This window comes from Eublepharis macularius, chromosome 1 (assembly GCF_028583425.1).
Source record: "Eublepharis macularius isolate TG4126 chromosome 1, MPM_Emac_v1.0, whole genome shotgun sequence".
NCBI classification, from domain to species: Eukaryota; Metazoa; Chordata; class Lepidosauria; order Squamata; family Eublepharidae; genus Eublepharis; species Eublepharis macularius.
In genome coordinates, this window is record NC_072790.1 from 22649903 (window position 1) to 22668118 (window position 18216).

Sequence of the window (18216 nt, forward strand, 5' to 3'; positions counted from 1 at the left end):
TGACAATTTTTCAGCTAATATAAATGAATTATTTCTCTTGAAACCAACAAGGTTAAGTGTCTATTGATATCATAGATCGTCATGCTCAATGTATATAGAAGTGCATTAAATGCTTAGAGTCCAGTGGGGGGGGGCGGGGCATGAAGGGTGATGTCCCATTACTTCGCTGACATTTTGCACCTCTTGCTAATAGCACCATTACTATAACCCAACATCCAAGATGCTTTTTAATGCATTTCTCTGACTGGTACCATTATTTCCAGTGGAAAGGTAAGGGCAGTTCGTGTGACATGATTTAAGCCTCTACAAAGAAGCATGCATATACTACACAGTGTCATAAATCTTAGCAGGGGTCTGTCAACTAAAATTGAAACCACTTATCACCCTTATCCACACACACACACACACTCCACTTCCGGCTTTATTTCGCCAACCCATGATTTTGTAAGACACAAACATTTAAAATACAAAAATAAGCACATTTTTGTATATCTGCTAGGATAATAATTGGGTGCCACTGGCAACCCAACCATGGGGTTTTCAAGGCAAGAGAGGAACAGAGGTAGTTTTTCTATTGTCTTTTTCTACACAGCTCTTCCTTCGTGGGCCTCCCATCCAAGAACTGAACGGGACCAACCCTGCTTTGCTTCTAACAGCCTGGGCTATTCAGGTCGGGGACTGTGTACCATCAAGCTCCTCCTAACTCATGGTGGCACCAGGACCACGGGGTTTTCAAGGCAAGAGAGGAGCAGAGGTGGTTTGTCGTGGCTTTACTCTTCCTAGCAATCCCAGTCATTCTTGGTAGTCTCACGTCCATGTACTTACAGTGGCTGACGCTGCTTAGCTTTGATGAGCTCCAGCTAAACGGGACTATTTGGGCTGCTGTACCAACCAGGGCTTTTTTTCAGGGGGAAAGCGGGGGAACGGAGTTCCGGAACCTCTTGAAAATGGTCACATGGCTGGTGGCCCCGCCCCCTGATCTCCAGACAGAAGGGAGTTTAGATTGCCCTCCGCGCCGCTCAGCAGGGGCAGAGCCACCAGCCATGTGACCATTTTCTCCGAGGGCAACCCACTGAGTTCCACCACTTCTTTTCCCAGAAAAAAGCCCTGATGCCAACTATATTGGGATACAATTATTGTTGGCAATGTAGGATAAGTAAGTAAATAACTAAAGCAGAGCAATTCAGAGAGCACAGCTAAGCATTGGGGTGAGGCAATAAACTCACACAGAGTCCACTTACTTCAGTAAAGAAAATAAGAGTCCTTTTATTTAGGAACTCCACTCAGAATAGGAAAGAGACAGAATTTAATCAAATTTATCTAAGCTAGGATGCTGGTGGATACAGGGAGCAAGCCCTGTGTCCTCTGTGGTGGCAAGACGGAGAAAGAGTGTGTGTGCGCGCGCACATGTGAGGGAGATGGCGGAGGAGGAAGGAAGGAAATTCCCAGAGAGCAGCAATCTACACATCAAAGGGATAGCATAAGATAGAGCAGTATAATTCGCCTTCCTCTCTGTCTCTCTGTTGTAAGCCCCCTCTGTAACCTCAGATCAGGAACAAGGGACGGCACAGAAGCCTTTCACTTCTTATAATTATTGCCTGCAATCATTTTGTCATAATAGAAAAGAGTCTGTAGCTTATGCTACAGTAAAGTCGGTTAGTCTTAAAGGTGCGACTGGACTCTCCTATTTTGCTACAACACGGCTAACTCCTCTGGAGCATTTTATCATGTTACCCACTGCATAGTGTATGCCGCAGTGTGGCAAGAACGCAGACTATTCTTTTAAAGGATGGGGCTCTGCTATTTAAGTTAAAGCAGATTCTGTGGCAGCTGAAAGGGGCTTACAATGACGCAGTGGAGCAAAATATGTGAACAGCAGCCAAATCTGAGGATGTGGTTTGTTAGAGCAACTCTTCGAGGGCCGAGGCAGAAATTAAGTTGCTGGTGGTATGAAGTTTGTCCCCCATTCGGATACGTATGTAAGTTTCCCTTGTGAATTTGTGAGACGTGAATCTGACCTCCCCTGGTGAGCCTGCAAGATCCAGAACTCAAAAACGGTGCTCAGCCAGCAAAACTGACAGGCGGCAGATCTCAAGTACAAAAAACCCCAAAGTTTCTTCATAACATATTGCGGAACTCTCTGATACTGAAAACTTTCTGATGGCTGCTAAATGATGTTCAAGATAGGTTAGGAAGATGAATTAAAGCATGCATAATGTTTGGAGGGCCCTAGCCAGAAGTGCAAATGTCATGCTCAGAGGCAATATACTTCTGACTACAGAAGGTGAGGTCAAACCATTGGAAATGTAAGGCGTTCTTTGGGAGGGTCTCGGGATCTTTTGGGAATACAGACAGTACAGATTTGCCCAGTCCTTACTGATCAGACCTGTTAACAATTCATAGGAATGAGAGACAGGTCCTCAAAAACATACCTATCTAAATCTGACTTTCATTAGCTAGGAAAAGGGGGGGCGGGGAGAGTGGTAATTTCTTCAGAGCAGCAAAGAGAGCTCTCCACAAGCCAGCCCTGTTCAGCTCTGTGCTTATTCATGTAGCAACATGGTTCGCGAGGGCCTCTGGCCTGTAAGCTAAGTTCGTAGTGATGGAACCCACTCAGATCCCATTCTCTCTTGGGTTAAAAGCTCCTCTTGCAACCTAGAACAAGCCAGTTGCTCTCTCTTTGCAATGCTGTGGCATTTTTATGATTCCTCGTCTGTGAAGTACAGGCGACAACTAGCGATGCTGCAAACTTCGCAAGAAACGTAGATGCCGTTCCGATCTGCCATGCTCCGAGCACTTGTTTGCACACGTCAAATTCCTCATCAGTTCATCTCCCCGTTTTGTTCCATCGCTTGAATCGGATGCAGGTTTGTCAGCGCAAGACCACCACTGCCCACCACTGCTCTAAATTTAAAAATGTGAATATGATTGTATATCGATAAGTCTTTTAATTTGACTGTAAGCTAATTAGTTGAATTAGTTGAAATAACTGGTAGAATAGAATGTATGATAGATAACATTGAAATACTGTTAAGAAGTTAGTATTGAAATATTGCTAAGAAATATGTAAGTAAAAGGTAATGGTAAGATAGGGGTATTAATGAGTTTTTGATTGTTCTAAGATAAGGAGGAGAAATAGGTTTGAATTCTGTATGTGTTGTTTATTTAAAAATATATACCTTAAACAGTCTCAAATATTATTCTAACACTTTTAAACGTTATAAGACTTTTGTACTTTGTAAATTCTTGTAGCATACAGCTTTGTATTCTTTTTTCTTGTCCCTTTCTCTTGTCCCTTTCCCCCCCCCTGTATCCCCCTTTCTGTTTTAATAATAATATTTAAAAATGCTGTGGCACAACAGTGTTACATCACTTCCGGGGAAAACCTGGAAGTCACATTATACCTCCCTAGGAATCGCCACAGAGTTTCAAGCAATTCTTGAAGAGGTGTGGTGTGACTTCCGGGTTTTACTTACAAGGGATGTAACACCGCTGTGCTGTCAGCACCTTCTTCATACCCCCTCGCCTGCCCCCACCCCAGATTCCTGCTTGTTGCCGTCTGCTGGCTGGCAAGATGCCATGGTGAGCAGTTTCTACGCCTGCTGTCCATGTAGACTCTTTTACAGGCGTCCCCACTTAAGTTGCTTTGTAGGCAACAGGGCTATGTTTGTAACTTGTGTTGCAGCCAATCAGGGGAGCTCTTCGTCATTTATCAGAATGTCAGGCAAGATGCCTAGGGAATACGTTGTCTCCCCCCCACCCCCACCCGTCATAAACCTCTAAAAATCCCATTAGGCAGGGTAAGAACATGCACAGGCAAATTGCACTAGATCCCAAAAGCACTGGCCAAAGTATAAGAATAAATGCATTAGGATCTGGAAGACGTAAGTGCAGATTTCCAAGTTGGTGCCTTACATATTGAGTCAACAGATGTCTGATAATGCCTGTTTAGCCACTGCTGAAACACACATATTAATCCCCCCATAGAGGATTTCCTAAATGAAACAGAATCATACTTGTGAGATGCCTTGGTTCTAGACACTCTTAATGTCTACCATGAGCCAAACTTGTTCCCTCTGACATGAAGAAGGCAAAATGATTCTCTCAGACCAATGGAAAACAGCATTCACTAGAGGAAACAGAATCTGCTCTAAGTGCTACCTTATCATAGTGAAGAATACGAAACTTCTCTACTCTCAGGGTATAAATTTTAATACCCTTGTAACCTGTCTCTCACGGTGATACTTTCTTTTTAGTACTCCACCAAAATGAAGGTGAATTCTTCTCCAAATAATTTAGATTTAGAGAACAAAAAGTTAGCTAGATTATACTAGAAGCAAGGGTTTACTTCCAATTCTGCAACCAGGTACTTCTATCAGCCTCTTCAATCACAACTATGGCAGAAAATGAGATGGAGTCTATTAGAAAAGCTGCTGATACAAGACCAAAAATCTCTGGATAATTCATCTGAGTCAGCTGTAATTACAGAGGAGTTTACAGTTACCACGGGGCATCTCTTGAGGGAATTAGTTCTGGTGGAAAAGTATAAAACCGAGGCATTTTCCCTAGCCCATTCTAATTTTAACTAACTGATCAAAAGTCTTGGGGAAAGGAACTGTGGGAGTTTCGACTGTTGGGAAAGCTGCTTTGGAGACTCTGGGCGGATTTTTATGGTTTACTGCTAATTCTAGCACCCTGAACATTTGGGGGAGATGATTGAGAAGCAGGCCCTGGGTGATGAATAGGCATGGGCACAAATCAAAATACAAAACAAATTTTTTGATGAATCGGGCCGATTTGTGTTTCGTGAAACGTGTTTTGTGGAGCCACAGTTTTCACAAAATTCACGACTTTGGGGGCTGATTCATTCAATTTGTGAATGATTCGTGATGCCAGAGAGGCTGGCACCAATCCATTGATTCCCTAGGCAACATAGGCCCTGAATGTCTGCAGACCTTTTGTTGCCATTGGAAACCCCAGTCTTAGCCCACATAACCTTGATTGGCAGCTCTCCCTGCCAACTGGAGAGCTTCCAAGGAGTAGGGGGGTTAATCCCCTAGGCAACTGAGGAGATGGGCCTTCTGTAGCCATGGGAACACCAATCTCATCCCTCCAAACCCTGTTAGGCAGGTCTGTCTGCCAACCAGAGACCTCCTGTTCTGCTCTATGTGAGCATTTCGTTTATAAGGCACAGCTCTCTGCCTTGTGCTTTTCAGTTCCAGTAGACAGAGGAAGAAGGATGACCTGTTGCTGGGATTTGGAGTGAGAGAGTGGAATTGGGAGCTTTGGGCTGGTTTTGCTGCTGCTTTAAAAGAGACTGAAACGTCTCTTTCTTATTTTCAGCTCTTGGCCTTGCTGGGAAGGTCATTGGGTGAAGGTGCCTTCTTTCCTCCACCCCACCCAACCCCAGTCTCAGGGCATTGCCTGGCTCTGGGGCCTAGCTTAACTGAGGCCTACCTTTTTTCCTTTCATTTTCTTTGCTTATATTTTTATTTAGAACATTTATTCTTGCTCTCTTGTTGGGTGAGGGTGGGTGGAGTAGAGCCTGCTGAAGTCTCCCTGAGAGTTTGGCATCTCTGGGTATGAAGGGGGCCATTGAAGTGCCCTGGGTTCTGACGAATCACGAAACTAAAATCGTTCTGCAAAACGGGACAATTTCATGAAAGTTTGTGATTCATGATTCATGGAATGCAATGAAACACGAAACACTCATTTTAGGTTTTTTCCCATTTCATGCCCATCTCTAGTGATGAATGAATCCTGCTCATTTCTGCTCCTCATTCTTCATTCAGTCTCCTCAGACAGGGATGTTACTTCTACCTCTAATTCAGATATGCTCAAAGAGCATCCCATTAAAGAACCCAGTGCTTTGTCAGGCAGAGACAGATTCCCAAAAGCCTGTATCCTCTCTTAGGTGGAGGGAGGAAAAGTATGGGGAAAAGGGGTCAGTTCGAAGACAATTGGGCATCCAAGACAGAGTTGAGGGACATTCCCACCCCCCACCCCCCATGACTGTTCCTGCCTTTTCACCCAAATGCCACTGGGTAGGAACAGTCATCATTTTATTTGTGTTTGTTACTACATTTATATCTCTTGGTTTCTCTTTCTTCCTCCATCTCTACCCTCCTACCCCAAACTATTAAACTAGGTAGGTAATAAGTTTACTGAATGTGGCCATAGGCCTTTACAAATTACAACATATTGACTACTATGTTCCATTTATCTAGAGAAGTTAGAGACTACAATGGGAGCTGAGCCACAGGGGGACCTGCGTGGCACTGAGAGATGGCTCCCATATCAGATGGGGGAACAGCAAGTGTTATTGGCAGCTACCCTTTCGCTCTTCCATGATGGTGGCAGCCACTTGGGACCCAACATGGGATGCCACGAGGAACTCGGTGACACTGAAGCCAGGTCTATGTAACCCAAAACTGTCTCTGTGCCCCTCTTCCAAGGTGGAAAAGAGGGTGAAGAAGATACTTGAGTGTAAATACAACAATTTGTATTGTTGAGATTTTGAAAACAATAAACAGAATTTGGGGAAAAGAAGATATTTGAGGATTCCCAGGCTGAGACAATAGTGCCCATGGCTTGGGGAGCACAGTTGTTAAAGTCTTCCTCATTGCACGGGGGACTCATTGCGTCGGGTGACTGAGGGTGCATCTGCGAGAATGCATCTTCACCCCCTGACATCTGGGTGGTTATGAGGGCCAGGAGGCCTTTCAGTTGGTTTCAGGGTGCTGGGTGTCCTGGTCCCCACACAACCACTCAGAATCCTAGCTGGGAATGGGGCGGGGGGGGGGAGTGTCATGAGCCCCTCTGACCATCTCAGTGACTCTGACTTGGAAGTCTCAGAGGAAGAGCCTGAGGAGCCAAGACCAGGGTACTAAGAGACCCAGTGGGATTAGGGAGGGCCTGATGCTGCTGGACCACACTCCAGCAGCCTCAGAGGCCACCTTGCTAGAACCTGCCAGGGAGACCTTGCCACCAATTTGTGAGATAGACACCAGCCTCCACCAGGCAAGACACAAACCCAGTCCCATAGCCTCGCAGGTCCTGCTTCCGCCCTGCAAGAATGGCGTCAGCAGAAGGCCTGGGCAGAGATAACACAAAGGAGGTGACTGGCAGCATGAAATCCCAGCCTGGACCTGGAACAGCACTCTGAGAATAAGACCTCCGGGCTGCATCCAGGCCAAAGCACAGTACAGTCTCAGGAGTCTCAGAACATGCCAGCAAATGCAGTGGGGCCAGATTAGCTCCCAGCCTACTTAGGCTCAGGCTTGGGCAGGTTGCATTGCTGGATCAACTGGTCCACTAGGCGCAAGCCCTGTGTTCCAAACTCCCTGCCTTCCGCTCCAAGTTCCAGTCTACATTCCCAGTCTAGGCAGCCAGTCCTGGAGCCCTGCTACAGATGAGTCTAGGTCCAGCGGGCCTGCAGAGCACAAGACAGAAGGAGAGGAAGCGGAAGGTAAACATGCAGGTGTCGGAATCGCCCCAGTAAGGTTAACACCAGAACCCTGTTTCTGTTGCTCAGGCACGGTTGGTCTGAGGACTGTAAAGAAACTACCTCCACTGACATCAGTGCTGCATGGAGAACCCTAGCGGTTTAACAGGATGGGATACTTTTCAAAAGTAAACACTGTTCCCCCCCCCCCCGCCAACTCTGAGCCCCTGCAGAATCATGTTTTAATACATGAAAGCCCAGATATAAGTAGAAAACAGCAGACAGAAGCAAAACTAGAACTTCTCCATTGATACACCAATTTTTACTTGCAGAGTTTTTTTTAAAAAAGAAGCATTCAAAGTAATATCGCCCCCGGCCCCAATCCATAGTCAGAAATCATACAGTCCAATCTGCTGCCTCATTCTGGGCTAGCAGGCTCAGCTTTACTGTCACGTATTTCCTTTTTTTCAATGTGACCTGAATTCAGTCAGATTTCCAGTCATTCAGTGTCCTAAGTGGAGTGAGGTTTTTATCTGAGCAACTAGTTGCTTGGGGAAAAAAGACCCAAAAGGTTTTATTTAAAACAAATTGCATTTCTATCCCTTATAGGGGTGAAGATAGCTAAAAAGAAACCTGTTTTTAAACGGTGTGCCCTGACAAATTTTTATTGCTCAGATCATCTGCCATGGCACTACGTGGCTTCCTGGGGAAGAAGATCTGTGGCTTCTGCTGCTTTTCTCACTGCGGGTGGATCTTCAAGCACAGCCCAGAATGCCAGCTTCAGTTGCTAGGTTGAGGGACCCGACATGGCACCTTTCTTGACTCTTGCCAAGTGTTTTTAGGAAGTGGGTGGGGCCAGGTAGGGCTTTGGCTCAGTAGGGCTTCTGATTGGCCACTGAAGATTTTATTAGTTGCGTAGATTTTTTTTAAAAAAGCATAGCTTTGGCAGTCTGTTGAGTTCTGCAAATTTTGACCTTATCCCCCATGCTATTTCATACCTATATGAAGCCGGTAATGACTTGATGAAGATGAACAAGATGAATCCTGAAAAGACAAGAGTTTTTTGGGGTTCCTGGTAGGAAGGAAGGCAGACCAGGAACTTGAGATCTCTCCTGTCTTGGATGAGGTTATACTTCCCTTGAAAAGTCAGGTTCACAGCTTGTGAGTTCTGCTCGACACAGCAGGCACCTTGGAAAACCAGGTGGCCCCGGTGGTTCGAAGTGCTTTTGCCCAGCATCAGCTGGTGCGTCAGCTGCACCCGTTCCTGGCTCAGTCAGATCTAGCCACAGTGATCCATGCCTTAGTTACATCTAGACTGGACTACTGCAATGTGCTCTACTTGGAGCAAGCCTTGAAGAGTGTTTGGAAACTGCAGCTAGTGCAGAATGCTGTGGCTACACTGCTGGTTGGGGCCAGCTACTGGAAGCATGTGACCCCCAATATTACACTAGCTACCAATCCGCTCATGAGCACAATTCAAGGTGTTGGTTTTGGCCTTTAAAGTCCTACAGGGCTTGCAGCCAGGATATCTGAAGGACCGTCTTCTCGCATATGTTCCTGCCCAAAAATTAAGATCACAGGGAGAGGCCCTCCTGAAGCTCACCTGGGCCATCTTTAAAATAGTGAATAGCGTGATACTCAAGGAAGGCTGCCGGCTTCTTCACGTTATTTTTGACGCCATCCGTTTACAAAACGCCATGAAAGCACCATTATCACTCCCTGCCTCCCTTTTGTAAACGGATGGCATCAAAAATAACGCGAAGAAGCCGGCAGCCTTCCATGAATATTTTAAAGACGTGTGAAAATGGCACTAGTGGGAACCTTAGAGAGGCCCTTTTCAGTGGCATTCCCACGAAGCGTCTCCAGGAAGGCGCACCGGGCCCCTCCACGGCTGATCTTCAGGAGGTAACTGAAAACATTTTTATCTGGGACTGCTTTTAATTAACTTTGTTTTTATGTTTATCGGCAGTCTTTTAAACTTTGTTTTCATTTATTTATACTGTGAGAACCTTGAGTTCATACAGAGTAGAAAAGTGGCTAATAAATGTTTTAAATGAAATAATAAAGAAATAAAAACCTGTATTCCGCCCTCAGTCTGTCTAACCTCCTTTTAAACTTATCTTTGGCCACTGCCTCCACTGGCAGTGAATTCCACAGTTTAATTACTGAGTAAAGAAGTGTTTCCTTTTGTCTGCCTGCACCTATTGCCCATAAACTTGGTGCCAGAGGTGCCCCTAAATTATAGTACTATGGAATTCGCTGCCAGAAGTGCCCCCAAATTATAACATTACTCCCAACAGAGCCTGTTTTTAAAAAACAAGCCCTAGAAAACCCAGGAACAGTCGGCTTCCTGCTGTTGCGGCTCCCTCCAAAGGGGTGGGTGGGCTCACGTGGCCATCCCACCATCGCAGCTCCCTCCAGAGGAGTGGCGGGCTCGCCTGGCCATCCCGCCACAGTGGCGCCCTCTGGAGCCCACATTGGCCACACAGGCGCACTAGGATAAAAAGTGCATCATCGTCAATACAGCTTGCCTTTTATACAGAAAGATGGGAGAGGGAGAAAAAACTCCCTCTATCCACTTTCTCCATCCAATGTATTCTTTTATAAACCTCTATCATGTCTCCCCTTTTCTGGGCTGAAAACTCCTAGGCTCATCAGACTTTCCTAATAGGGATTGTGTTCCAGCCCACTAGTCAACTTGGTTGCCCTCCTTTGGACTTTTTCCAGCTCTGCAATATCCTTTTTGAGATATGGCAACCAGAACTGCACACAGTATTTATTCCAAATGAGGCCGCACCATATCTTCATATAAAGGTATTACAATATTGGGTGTTTTATTTCGCCATGGAAAGCTCTGTCATGGAAGCTCATTCAGTTACAGGGGGCCAGTCACTCACTCTCAGCCTAACCTACCTCACAGGGTTATTGTAAGGATAAAATCGAAAAGTGGAAAACAATGACATAAGCCACTCTGGATCCCCATCGGGGAGAAAATTGGGGTATAAAAAGCTTACTCAAGCAAGTCTTTAGAGAGATGGCATATAATTTTTTAAAATAATAAATACATGTCCAAATATTAAATAATAACATTCAAGGCATCGCTCTTGCCTAAGCATATAAATGATCTTCAGTGAGGACTACTATCACTGTGATTACACTGTGGCCATGAATCTGTGAAAGTGCATTCACACATGCATTTGATGTTGAGGACAAGTGATGGGTGCATAGATGGACGTAGCCACAACACTTATTTCTAAGCAACGCTGTTTGAGAGACTGCAAGTGACTCAAAGTCAGCGTTTGAATAGTGACAGACCAGAAGAGGAATGGAATTGTTGCTACATCTCACAGGCTCAATTGCATCTTGCCGTGGCAATGTCTCATTTGCACCTGTAGAGCTGGAAAAAGTACAGAAGACGGCAACAAAGATGATTAAGGGGTTGGAGCACTTTTCCAATGATGAAAAGCTCAAGAGTCTGGGACAGTTTAGTTTAGAAATGAGATGACTAAGGAGGCGCATGACAGAGGTTTATAAAATTATGCATGAACTTTTTCTCCCTCTCCCAAAATACTAGAACTCAACATCTAATGAAATTGATGGGCAGTAGATTCAGAACAGCCAAAAGGAAATACTACTTTACACAAGTGATTAAAATGCGGAATTTGCTGTAGTTATGGCCATAGGCAAAGATAGTTTTAAAAGGGGATAAGACCGATTCATGGAGGATCTTGGGGAGATTTATGGAGATCAGATTCATGGAGGATCAGCAGCTACTAGCCATGGTGACTAAAGGCAACCTCCCCATTCAGAGGCAATAAACTTTTGAGTACCAGAGCCACGAGGCAGCATCAGGGAAAGGCCTCAGCCTCTAGGCCCTGTTATTGGCCCTCCAGGGTAACTGTTTGGCCACTGGGCAAGGCAAGATGCTGGACCAGACGGACCGCTGGTCTGATCCAGCAGGGATCTTCTTATCGAATGAAAATATATGCAAATGTACAATGGCTTATTCATTAGCACCGAGAACTCATCAGCCAGACAGTTTACAGCTGTCCAACAATTATCCATAAATTGAAGAAAAGGAAGTTACTCAAAATGGTTACATCTGATTTTTCTCCTCTACTTCGTGAAGTCACTTCCTCTTGTCCCACGATACATTAAGGGAGACAGATAGCAAGATATCAACGGGAAGTTCAGATTTTGGAGACAGCAGATTCAGGTTGTTTTCAACATTATGAACAGATGGTTTTGCCTGTCGCTTTCTGGGATCACCCGCCAATCCAATATGCTCTTGCTGACACAGGTAAGGCAACAATTTAAAAAACGCCCAACCTCCTGTCCAATATGTTCTCACTGACACAGGTAGGCATCCTGTGCATTCCTCTCTCACACACTCACAGGACTGTGTTTAGACAAGGCAACTGGTGCCGCTGTTCAGAGCAAACGGGGCATACAACATAGACTGGAGAACGTTTTGCTTGTTTTTGGAACCATCGACTTCTGCCTGCTTTCCCCACTCCATCTAATTTGAAATAATGTTTGCAAACTGTCTTCAAGATCCTACATGGGATAGAAACTAAATGCAGTATTCCCTAATTGTAATTGTCATTCAAGATTTCAAGATCAAAAGCTGGGAGGGGGAACAGACATTTTTAAGTGTGCTCGATTGCGTTAAGTGTCCAGCGGCTACATCACAGGGCCATGAAAAGGCGGCTTGTCACCCTCCTGTTTCAAACGACCTGCAAAACTAAAAGCGACGGGCGTTGTCCGAATTATAAACGATCCGGATCTCTGATTTCAGCAACTGAGTCAGGAGGCAACGTCCAGTTAGGAAGAGACTTTGTCTTTGTAAGAAGAGTTTGCAAAAATAAACAGATAACAGCAAGATAGCCAGGCAGTTAAAAGGAACAGGGGAAGCCTTGTTGATATGTGATAAGCAAACCATATGATTAACCATTAGTTCCCCTGCCGGCATTAAAAACTGCTATTCAAAGTTGGAGAGCATTTAATATTATATATTGCCTCTGCCTGGCCTAAATTGTTTTTTTTTTCCTCCCCTTAAATGTACACAATATTACAAATTTAATTTTAAGCTGTTTGAATCAGTCTATAAAAGAGATTTGATTATACCTGAGTGGTCTGGCCCCGTTTTTTCCATATCTCAGTAATCTTGGCGGTAATTGGCTGATTAGGTCCCTCACACTCCATCTCTGCCTCAGTTTCCATGGTAATGTTACAGGAGCTATTATGGATGAGAACTTCATCTCTTTCCACTTTAGGGCTGGAACGAGAAGGAAGGTTAAATGGGGTGTCATCAATCTTAATGAAATGCAATTATTTTTACTCTTATTAATCATCGCAAGCCATTAGCTTGTGGCAACTCCAGGCCACCATTTGTCAAACTTTGCAAATTTCTGTAATTTTGTTTCCATTCTTGTATTGTTTATTTGTTTTGCCCTCTTCTCTACCCTCCACCCCCCACCCCCCACATCTGTAAACCCCCTCGACCAAAAATATACACAGGAAATATTTCTCAGGGATGCTCTTCTGTCTGCTTCTTGATACATATATATTTGCAGCTTCAGTTTCAGGACCAAGCGTGCAACTAGAGAAAACAGACACTGCTTGAGTCAAAAAGATGGCATCAGACCCTTGTTTCTCTTCCCTCTCTTACTCACACTTAATCCTGGGGAATGAATAACTTGCAAGTCCCTTAGGGCAGGCGCAGAAATTGGAAAACCACACAACTGGCTAACTGGTCCCTAATTCCAACTGTGAAAAAATGAGCTCATTTAGGGTTCCAATTCCTGCTACCCAGCTGATAGCGATGATGCTTCCTTGCTAGCACTGGAACATTAACTTAGTAAATTAATTAAACTTACTTAACAGCCCAGGCTAAGCAGATTCGATATATGTGCCAGTTAGTTTAACAGTCCCCCTTTCTCCCCCACCCCTCAAATCTCTTCTTCTCACATTGGGAAGCGGGAGATGGGGTGGGGGGAAAAGTAATCGGAATTGTAATAGCAAAGGGGAGATCTTAATTAGCCCTTTGTGCCGACAGCTGCTCATTTGGGTGGGGAACTTCTAAAATGATAATGTCCTTTCCTCTCTTCTTGGGACAACACTTTCCATTCCTCTGAGCGATCTTAACTATCCTTAGGCTGACTTGCACTTGGGTGAGGAATCGCATTTTTGTTTGTTTCTCCTCCAAACATTCATCACAACAAAAGCGAACCAGCACAGAAAGCCTATGAGGGTGGCTCACTTTTGTTTTCTGGCAGGACTCCTGTATCCTTCACAGCAGAAATTCAGCAGGTGAAGCTTTTTCTTTGCAGATGTCGCATGGAGGAAAGATGAAACAGCTTTTAAAGACACAAGCCTTGGGGCTGGGGGGACAACCTGACATCTCGACCTGATTCCTCTTCCTTTCAGATAATAATAACAAATAATAACAACATCCGATTTATATACCCCCCCCCCCCTTTCAGGACAACTTAATGCCCACTCAGAACAGTTTACAAAGTGTGTTATATTGTTATTATTATCCCCACAACAATAATCACCCGGTGAGGTAGGTGGGGCTGAGAGAGCTCCTAACAGCTGTGACTGACCCAAGGTCAGCCAGCCAGCTTCAAGCAGAGGCATAGGGATCAAGCCTGGTTCTCCAGATTAGAGTCCCATGCTCTTAACCACTATACCAAACTGGCTCTTAGCAAAGTGGCTAAGCTCCCAAACCAGATTTGGGGGGACTCCCTTGTGAATGAGGTGACCAGCAGCAAAGATGGAAAGGGTGCCTGTATCTTTAATGATTGTGTAGCCGACCAAACTTCCATAAGGGCCGCTTTTCCAGCCCTACCAGAGAAGCTGCACCTGGCAAAATTTCCCTTTTCTATACACGGGATTCTTTGTGCTTCTTGTCACCCTTCCAGGAAGAGAAGATAATAGAGTTGGTTTCTCCTTTCTCTAGGACTGTTAGGACCTTGCCTTTGGGCCCTTTAAATGCTTGAGGGGGTGCACTAAGAGGGGGCCACTGTGATTGCATCCATTCCGTTAACATTAAAGTTGCCAGACTTTTTACTAATCCTTAATAAAATTAGCACATATTGGTTGCCAACTCCCAAAATAAAGGTCTGTCAGCCTTCAAATTCTGTTGACTCCACAGTCATCTTCTGCACTCTTCTTTTCCTGTCACCTGCTGTACAGAGCAACAGTTAGTGTTGCCAACCTCCAGGACGGGGCTGGAGTTTGTTTGAAATTCCAACTGGTCTCCAGAGATCAGTTCCTCCTGGAGAAAATGAAAGCTTTGCAGGAGAGACTCTATGGTATACCATAAAGTCTAGGAAAAACAGAAGTCCCTCCCCAGCTACTGCCCCCAAATCTCCAGGGATTTCCCAAGCCAGAGTTGGCAACCCTATTAAGGGCTGAGGGACAAGACCCAACAAGGGAAGGCCTGTGGAGGGAGAAAGGAAGCCACGTTCTCCCAACGCGGCAACAAATTGAAAGGTAAAGGAGGACTCTCCAAATTGCAAGGGAAAGTCCACGTGCTTCATGACTGTGGCCAACTGCTGTTAAAGAGACCAGACAGCAAGTAAAGCACAGCCTTCATTCCCACAGGCTTCGTGGATATTGTCAGCTGTCCCAAACACAGGTTGTTGCACTATAACTGGAGCTGGTAAGTTCTTGTGGGTCAGTTACAGGGGTGGGGTGAGGGGAGCTTAAACCAACTATGAGCCAAAACACACGTTAAGAAATACCTAGGTTCAGCACGTGTTCTCTTACCTCAAGGTTTGCCGGGATCTGTAGGCGTCCTGGAAGCTTAAAGTTTAGCATTTACAGAGCAGCAGAAAGGGGAAGGGAAATACAGGTGCCTGTATTTCCCTCTCTGCTGCTCTGTAAATGCTAAACTTTAAGCTTCCAGGACGCCTACAGATCCCGGCAAACCTTGAGGTAAGAGAACACGTGCTGAACCTAGGTATTTCTTAACGTGTGTTTTGGCTCAGAGACACCCACTGTGAGTATGACTTGGGTCAACGCGACACAGACTTGCTGGGCAGTGCTTTGACTCGAAGTTCAGATTTAAAGAAGCAGAGAATGGTGGGGGGGGGGGGCGGGGGGAGAGAAGCACATTCTTCTGTTTTTCATAATCCCTAATCTTTTTTGCCCAATGGCACTGCCAGATGTTGCTTTGGATCAGAAGATAAATATGGAAAAAAACCTAAGGAGGAACAAAGTAGGCTGTTTACTAGATGGATCTTGTGATGCCTCTCAGACTCAAATAATACTTTAAAAAGACACAGGGGGAGATGCTTTGATATCCACAATGAATGGATTTCACATCCAATCAAGCAGATCTCTCTCCCTCTTTCACTCTGCAGGCCAAAACACGCTGCTATCACCAGCTTTGCAAACAGAAATTCTGCAACGCGTTTATTTCCCAGTATGGGCCCTGTTCCTACAAAACTGAAATGCTTCCGACACAACACAGCAATCAAGATCGAGCTGCTGTCGGGCAGAAGATTGACGTCTCACCTGATGAAAAGGCCGGTGAAAAGGCCATGGGATGAGTTGGCGGCTGCCTGGTCAGACGGTAAAGCGGAACACGAATTGCTGCACAGGTATAGGTAAGGTGTGGCCGCTTTCATGACGGAAGCATTTGACATGACGTGGATGTCGCACTGGATCAAGGCTGGAACTGGTGCTGCGCAGTTGGTCTCCTCCTCCAAAGACCACGTCAAGCCACAGAGAATTGCTAAGGATGCTGTTTAGGAAGGGAAAGAGGTCAAAGGGAAAGTCATCCACTCATATCAGTCAAGGAGTTGCCCTTTTCTTTGGGTGTCCCTGCTCCCACAGCTTTAGAAGAAGGGCTTTTTTTCAGGGGGAACGCGGGGGAACGGAGTTCTGGAACCTCTTGAAAACGGTCACATGGCTGGTGGCCCCGCCCCCTGATCTCCAGACAGAGGGGAGTTCAGATTGCCCTCCGTGGAGTTCCGGAACCTCTTCAAAATGGTCACATGGCTGGTGGCCCCGCCCCCTGATCTCCAGACAGAGGGGAGTTCAGATTGCCCTCCGTGGAGTTCCGGAACCTCTTCAAAATGGTCACATGGCTGGTGGCCCCGCCCCCTGATCTCCAGACAGAGGGGAGTTGAGATTGCCCTCCGCGCCGCTTGGCAGCACGGAGGGCAATCTCAACCCCCCTCTGTCTGGAGATCAGGGGGCGGGGCCACCAGCCATGTGACCATTTTCTTCAAGGGCAACCCGCTGAGTTCCACCACCCCTTTTCCCAGAAAAAAAGCCTTGTTTAGAAGAATAGCGTGACATTACCTGACACTCAAAAATTGAACAAAATTTTTGGCGCTTGGTGGAGCTTTGTAGACCCAGTGAATGTGGTGAAAAAAGAGAGATGAATTGCTCCTCTCCCTGCTGAGGTGTGAATGAACAAAAGAAGAAATTGCCTTAACAAGTTTAGGCGGGCTTTGAATGCCCCAGGAACTGAACCTGTGGGGTAAGGCACTACAACTCCCAAGATGCACTTCTCTTAAAACTATAGGCATACATTCTAGTCTAGTACATATTGATTAGTATATTCAGCTTGCTGCTGGAACAGTACACCAGCGGGAGAAGGACACACAAGCAGGTGGGAGGGGAAGATGGCATGTGGGGGGAACAGAAGTCTGCCCAATGCCCCTCAAAACCTGGAACTTGGCCTCGCTGCTTCCAAAGGTACAAGGCAAGTGAAAAAGCTGGCAATCCTAAATAATTCAGGAAGGGTCGCCATGTTAGTTTACGGCAGCAAAACAAAGCAAAAATCCAGCAGGCACTTTAAAGACTTACAGAATTTATTCCAGTATAAGGTTTTGTGAGTCTGAGGTCGCTTCTTCCGAAAGAGGACACGAGCTCTGACTCATGATGAACACTCACAGGGAAATAAATCCTGTTCATTTTGAAGGTGCCACTAGATTTCTATTTTATTTAACCCTAAATAAATAAGCAGCCCTGACCCAGATAGCCCAGGCGAGCCTGATCTCAGAAGCTAAGCAGGGTCGGCCTTGGTCAGTAACTGGATGGGAGACCTCCAGTGAAGACCAGGGTCGCAGAGGCAGGCAATGGCAAACCACCTCTGATAGTCTCTTGCCAGGAAAACCTCACCAGCGGTCGCATAAGTCAACACTGATTTCAAGGCATTCTCTGCCTACTACCTAAATAAATACGCGTTTGCGATGTGCACAGAAATTTAATTTTAGTTTTCAGTTCCTGTTATTATCTCTGTATCATAAAACATATAAGAACCTGTTTGTTCCCTTTCTTTCTTGTTTCCACTGATTTCAACTATAACTTCCTCCCACGCATCCAACTGGAATGATATTTGGGGAGATTTTTCCACTTCCCCAAAGTATCCTCCGGGCATAGGTTTGAGCCTATAGGTGAAACCATCCATGCTTTAATATCAAATTAAAAGTATCGTTTGCAGAGCGAAAGTATAGGGAAGGGAATTGTCAGGTGTTTACTTGCCATACCCAGCAAGACCTTGTGTAAGGCAATGTTTTGTTATGTTCTGATGCTGCGGGTAGAACTACAGGATGAAACTGCTTGACTGTGATGTGAAAATATGCAAGGGAGGGGCTGTTTCCAGTGTTATCTGTCTGTTCGCCTACACTCCTCTGACCTGAGCCTGGGAAGAAGTGCTGGCACAGGCACTCGTGACCTTGGGGCTTTTCCTACATCGACTCTGCTCTTTCCCGCCGAGAGGCTTCCTCTTGAACTGAGCTAGCTGTCAC

The 18216-nt window shown here is 45.6% G+C and overlaps 1 protein-coding gene across 1 annotated transcript in view; it reads right to left on the minus strand.

Annotated features, from left to right (window-relative positions):
* The window catches only part of PKHD1 (PKHD1 ciliary IPT domain containing fibrocystin/polyductin), a 334621-nt gene that overhangs the window by 249525 nt on the left and 66880 nt on the right, over positions 1 to 18216 (minus strand). Inside the window, exons 28-29 of the mRNA XM_054970556.1 lie at positions 15971 to 16199; positions 12572 to 12722 (exon numbers count right to left, since the gene is read on the minus strand). Coding sequence (XP_054826531.1) covers positions 12572 to 12722; positions 15971 to 16199 — 380 coding nt within the window. The remainder of the gene's footprint in view (positions 1 to 12571; positions 12723 to 15970; positions 16200 to 18216) is intronic.